This window comes from Hipposideros armiger, unplaced genomic scaffold, assembly GCF_001890085.2.
Source record: "Hipposideros armiger isolate ML-2016 unplaced genomic scaffold, ASM189008v1 scaffold_101, whole genome shotgun sequence".
Lineage (NCBI taxonomy): Eukaryota > Metazoa > Chordata > Mammalia > Chiroptera > Hipposideridae > Hipposideros > Hipposideros armiger.
The window spans coordinates 2,595,600-2,602,085 of record NW_017731451.1 but is presented as its reverse complement, the minus strand read 5'-3'; the positions used below and the strand labels follow the sequence as shown (position 1 = coordinate 2,602,085).

At 42.3% G+C, this 6,486-nt stretch overlaps 1 protein-coding gene across 5 annotated transcripts in view; it reads right to left on the bottom strand.

Annotated features, from left to right (window-relative positions):
- Positions 1-3,867: 3,867 nt before the first annotated feature.
- FYN (FYN proto-oncogene, Src family tyrosine kinase) overlaps positions 3,868-6,486 on the bottom strand; it is a 208,825-nt gene continuing 206,206 nt past the window's right edge. For 3 of the 5 annotated variants that reach the window (XM_019646357.1, XM_019646356.1, XM_019646355.1), the window contains exon 13: positions 4,668-5,288. In XM_019646357.1, coding sequence (XP_019501902.1) covers positions 5,080-5,288 — 209 coding nt within the window. In that variant the 3' untranslated portion in view covers positions 4,668-5,079. Of the gene's footprint in view, positions 5,289-6,486 lie in introns of all 5 variants that reach the window. The other 2 variants (XM_019646354.1, XM_019646359.1) reach the window with 1 other exon arrangement.

Here is a 6,486-nt window from a genome sequence, read left to right as displayed (position 1 = left end):
ATCCAAATCATTGGGGGTTAATGTTACCTCTCCCAACTACAGTATTTTTGCATTAGCAGTAATATTTCATGGACGGTGTCTTCATGCTATGCTTCTCTAGCAGGGCACAGGAAACCCCTGGTCATGCAGAGGCGTCCCCTCATGCAGGGACACTACAGACTATAGGCCAGTTAGCAATGCAGAGCCTAAAGGTCTGGGAAAATAATTTTCTATGAAGACAAAGATGAATATCTTAGGAATACAGTATCACATTTTCATAAAATTAGAAAGTTAGAATGAGATCTTGAAGGCCTCAGGTCCCAGAGGATCCAAGTATATTCCCACTGGTGTTGGGATGAGTTAGGGGGAAAGGTTTGGGAAACATGGTAATCTCTTCAGGCTATAAACTGGGTCTTCAAATCATGTGTTAAAGGCTGGTAAGCGAGCACACGTTCACAGCAGTCAGGGCTCGTGCCTTGGGCAGCTCACAGCAAAGCCAGGTGTTCTCAGCAGGTGTCTTAGGGAAGTGTGTCATTTGCAGGTCAACCATTCACCCTATCGGACAGCATCCTCCATCTAGCCATCAATCCATCCATCCTGCCTCTACCATCGGCTCATCAGTGCTCTAGGTGCAGGGAGAGCAAGTGAACAAGTTAGGCCGTTGGTTCTCAAGGAGCTCACAATCTGGCAGGGAAAACGCACAAAAAGAGGAGCCAGATTATTAAACAAATTATTAGAAGAGTCATAAGTATTCTGGGAAGGAGCATAGTATTCTGGCTGCTGGGGGAGCCATTGTTTGTCACAGATCACATTCTCTTTAGAAGAGCCCCTGCCACACTGGAAAAGCACCTATTCTTATTTTCAGTCCTCAGAATTAATTTTTAGAATAAAGGCATATCCCCCTAGCACTCATGGGATTTTGAATATTTTGCATGTTTGGAAAGAATGAGGTACAATTTAGAAATTTATTATGGAAAATTTCTGGAATATAGGTATACATAAATTATGAAGGTCCGTTTGATATCTTAAAGATATTAAAGGTACTAAATTTTCATTATTTTTTTTTCTCTGTCATCTATTTTGGAGAAATAAAAAGAACATATTATTGGGATCTGCTTTAGTAAATCGGTATTCCACAATATCATTTTTAGAATAAAAATTTGTTTGAACTTCCTTTCGCCCCAAAATTACTCCCTTCCATCCACCCTCCCTCTGTCCTCACCTCCCTACCTCCCTTCCTCCCCTCTCTCTCCCCTCTTCTCCCTCCTTTCTTTTCTTCCTTCCAGCATATATTTGGACAGCCTAATTGAATCCCAACAGTATACTATATGAATATAGTGGTAAGATAGCCAAATAAAAGTCATATAAACCTATTAAAATACCTTTTGGGAACAAATTGACCAAACACCATTTTATCCAAATACAACTTGCTAGGAAATGCCCATTCTGTCAAGTGAGGTTCTCTTGTCCTGAGTCGTGACAAAAGAACAGATGATATCCTCATGCAGTGGGCTTCATGCAGGGCTTCAGCATGAATTCTCCTCTGCATGCTGCTGAAAACCTTACCTTCTTTCAAGACTCATGAAAGAACCATTCCAATTAATATGGTATACATTCTTAAGGTCCCATAGGAAATTTCAGATAAAATTTTGCAGCTCCAGTGCTACTAGAAAAATCCTCTGGTGCCAAGATTTAGCCACAGGAGGATTCCTGTCTTTCTCAAGGCAGGTAAACAGCCTCTGGCGCTTGTCAGGAAATCTTCAGTAGTGTGGTTGTTTTTTTTAGAGATTATGAATACTCTGAACTTTTCTCGTGGAGCTGCCTGGTTCTCCAGTCACCTTTCTTTGATCAAGGCAGAGCCAAATGTATTGTTCACTTTGGTCTACACCCTGATGCCCTCACACAGGGGAGGCCCTGTGTTACTGCGGGCTCCCGGGTCCCCGCAGCCCATCCGTGCACCGTGAATGCAGCGGCCTCCAAGAACGGCGTGAGGAGGCTGCAAGCTGCAGTGAGCATGCGTCAACAGAAACCATGTTGTCACACTGACAATGTCTGAGCTTTGTCAAGTCGTCTTCTCTAGTAGGTTTCTTATTTGACTTTAATAAAGTAAAAAAAAACCCAGTTTATTAGGAGGGCTCCCTATGCAACACAGCAATGACAGGTGTCAGATCTCCCAAGAGGACAGAACAAGTACTTATTCAAAGTTACCAAGGACAAAAAATATTTCACCATCCCTTGCCACTAATGTACCTTTCAAGAGACTTTTCTTTCTTAACAAGAGAACTGGTCAGAGAATTCAGCGTCCTTACCCCACACTGCTACTACTAGTGAGGGAGAGAGGCTTCTTGGGAGGTGTGAGCCCCCTCTCCGGGAGGGGAGGTTTCATTTGCCTGGGCTGGTCTACCTCAAGAATAGCTTTTGACAGCACATTAACTTCTTGGAAGAAAAAACCCCGAACATCGCTGATTTCTTCGTATTTAGAGCTGCTCTTTTACTGTGATTCTGCAACCCTGCTCTAAGTGTTTCAGCACAGTTCCAGCGTGCTGCATTTTGGAAGAGTGCCCTCCAGTGAACCCAAGTCCTTTGTTTTGCTTCATAGGAGAGAGAATCACCATGAACTCAATAGATGAATTAAAGGCTATACTTTGGTTTGAAGAGACTGTTTTTTTTTCCTTAAAGAGTCTGCTTAAAACAGGTTCTTATGACTTCTCAGAGTTTTTTTGAATGACCCAAGTCAAAAACATAAACAAAAATCCTCCAGAAAATATTTACAAATTACCAAACCTAGTGGGATGTGAAGATTAAAAACAAAGTTATCTTTACAAATACCTAAAATGTGTTAATACATTGCCCAGTAATGTGATAATAACTATATGTAATAAGAGCTTTGAAACTTTACCAATTTCAAATTGTACTGATGGTATTAACACCAAAAACAATTCCATAAAGACTTGATTAGCCAGAAAAATCCCTTTGCTTCATCTTTTTAAAAAACCCTTCTTTTGGGAAACTCTTTTGAAATACAAAGGTTATTTCAGCAAGAAAACTCCTCGCATGATTCCACATGACACCAGTGATCTTAGAATCACAGGATCTTTGGTCTGCAGGAACCTACAGCAGATCTTATCCAGCCCCCTCATTTCTACAGACAGGCCTTGAAGATGAGAGATGCCAGGTAGCTGTTCAAGGTTACACAGCTGAGCGCGTGCAGAGCCAGGCGTGGACAGTTCACCCGGTCTTCCCACGGCCCTTTCTACCACACCAGGTTGTCTCCATGCTTAGTAAACTCATGACAGAGGTGGAGGGGGACTAGGACATATTTATCCTGACTCCAGGACAAGAAAGGTTCTCCTTGTAATTGTCTCATTCTCTTTGTAATTGTCTCACCTACTAGTGGGACACAGAAAATTCCAGTTAGAGAAAATGTCTGATAAATTAAAATGTTAAGATATGCCTAGTCTTGTTTTAACCATCCTCTGAATTAGCTAGACAATAGTCTAGCTTTTTGGGTGAAAAAAAGAAAAAAACACTCCAGGTGTGCTGAATGTTTCTGTCATTTGGAAATCATTGCACAATGGTTAAATTCACCAGGTGACTCCTTACCACCTGGTGTGGAACAGATATGTCACCACCAGAGAATACCTTCTATGATTTAAACAAATGAACAAAAAAATTCAAATGTAAAATGCTCTCTTTTTAATTACTAAATTAAGAAAGTTAAACAATTTAAAAATGTAAACTCACAAATAATTCGTAACAAAAAAAGGAATTAAGACTTCAGAGTTTGCTACTCAGTATTAAAAACTCAATAGAAATAGGCTTTTTGATTTTGTGGTTGTTAAACATGTAATTCAAGGTTGGTACAAACAGCAACTAAAAATGTAATACTTTTTTTTTTTTTTTTGGTGCATCCCGATGAATTGTAAAGTAGTGCATAGTTATTCCACTGGAGAACTCTTGGACATATAGAAAGTCATTTCATTAGCAGTACAGGACATTTAAAACACTTATTTTTACAATGGGAAATGTACAACCCCCACCCTCACCTTCCCCATAAGTTTTAGTTCCATGAGAAAGTTTAGCAGGTTGCCATGACTACGATGCTATGGGTTTTAGACCATTTAAATATGGTTACAAGATTTATTAAATAAAAAAGTTTGAAACATTTCAGCATTCATATTTTTATACAAGAAGTTTGTGTGGTATCTTCCAGTTCCCCTGGTAGTATCGGCCCTTTGCTTGCTTAAATATGCTCACTTTTAAGTTTCCAGAACAAATCACAGTAAGTCGAAACAAACACTGAAACAGAACTTGTGAATTCATCTCGGGGGCTGCTGAAAAGAGCCAAAGTGACAGCCATCTACAGGGACAGTCATGAACCAAAAGAGTGCAATCCAAATTAAAAAAAAAATAAAAAAATTCATGCTTTGCAAAAGCCAAAAATGAGGCAACTGGTTTTTCAGAACACCAGTGCTTTTATGTTGATTCTGCAGTAAAATCCTCACTCTGGGTCCTGAAGTTTTGCGGCCCAGATTGGCCAGTCTCCACGTTAGCACCCACATGGTATATGTACAGGGACGTATATATTATATGTATTCATATTTATAAAAAAGAAAAAGAAACCCAAACACCTGTCCTGATTGGTTTTTGTTAAAACATGAAAAAAAATTTTATTGTTTTAGACAAAGAGGCCACTTTTGGAAAATAATACTTTTTTTTTTTTTTTTAGTTGAATCGGATGAAGACAGAGTTAAAATCACATAGGATTTGCATTTTAAAAAAAGGAAAGCACTAGGATTGTTGGCACTGGAGTAACTATTTACACTGAACAGAGATTTGGCCTTTTACGTAACATCGATACAATGCGTTTTCCAAAGTCTGAGAAATAACAAGGTTCTGTCTCATATGCTTCACAGAGGAGGTTCGGATTTGGGGACAAGTGTCATTAATGAGGGCCATGGAAGTTCGTCAGCTTCAGAGTCACATGCAATCTGATCCTGGACGATTCTTGCTGCTCCGGAGCAGCTGGCTACAGAATTGAAAGCTAATGGGGAGGGTGGGAGGCCTCTCGAACACGGCCTCTCTCTGCTGACCCAGGTCTCACAGGTTTTCACCAGGCTGATACTGGGGCTCGGTGGCTGTGAAGTAGTCTTCCAGGAAGCCCTGCAAGTACTCGAAAGTGGGCCGTTCCTCTGGGTCCTTTTTCCAGCAGTGGATCATGAGCTCGTGTAGAGAGATGGGGCAGTCCTGCGGACAGGGCATCCTGTAGCCACGCTCCACCTGCTCCAGCACCTCCCGGTTGTTCATGCCTGCAGAGATAGGGGCAGTGAGAGTGGGCACCTGCCGGCCGCCAGGCCCTGGCACGGCCCTGTCTCCTACTTTGCGCCTGCGCGTGGTTAAGCCATGTCTGAGGGCCCCACTTCACCCAGGGACGAACTCTGCCTTTAATGGGGCAGCACGTCACTCAGACATAAAAAAGGAATGCACTACTGAAACACACAAAAACCCAGATGATGAATCTCAACAACAACGTTATACGTGAAAGAAGCCAGACACAAAGGGTAGCGTGCTGTATGATTTCACTTATGTGAAATTCTAGAAAAGGCAAAACTACAGTGATAGAAAGCAGATCAGCGGTGGGAGGGAGGTGGGAGGGGAGGCCTGCAGAGGGGCCGCAGGGAGCATGGACGGGTGATGGAAACGCTCTCTATCAGAGGTCAGCAAATGAGTCCTGCAAAGGCCAGACAGTAATGTTTTAGGCTTCACGGGCTGCATACGGTCTCCAAGGCATATTCTTTTCTTTCTCTACCCCTTTGAAAATATACAAGACAAAAATAGGGGGACCTGCATTTGGTCCACGGCAGTAGTCTGTCCTATATCCTGTGGTGGCATACTACTTGTGTTCATCAAAAATCATAGTTGTCTTAAAATGGTTGAATTCTAGTGTATGTAAATTACACTTTAATTAAGAGGACAAAGAAATATGAAGGAAACAGACAAAAAAAATCCATGGAATGAAAACATACTGTTCCTTGTTTATAGCATCTATAAGCTCCATTTGTGAACTTCATAAATTAGCCTTCCTCCTTCCTGCCTGGGCAAGGTCTGGGGGCCCCACCATCCGAGATCTGCCATCGTGCCACCATGGCTGGGCACTGTCTAGCCCAGTGACCCTGAGGTGCCCTGAGGTTTGGTGACTTTGATGAGGAGACAGGATGTCTCCAGGGCCTGTGTTTTACTGATGACCTTGGACAGGCCATCTATCATTTGAGACCTCTGTGACCCTCTGGGGGAGCTGCCTCATGTTGAAACATCAGGCTACAGGGCGCTCACAGGAGACATTCTGAAAGCCTGCTAACTCTTTGGAGAGTGCAGCCTTCCCACATGTCGGCCTTCTCGACAGAGCAGGAAACACCACATTTGGGGTGAGGAGAGTGTCCTGACCTCTTTCCCAATCACGGCCAGGCACTATTCTTTAGTTTCCCTTCCCTTTCGTGCCACATCACG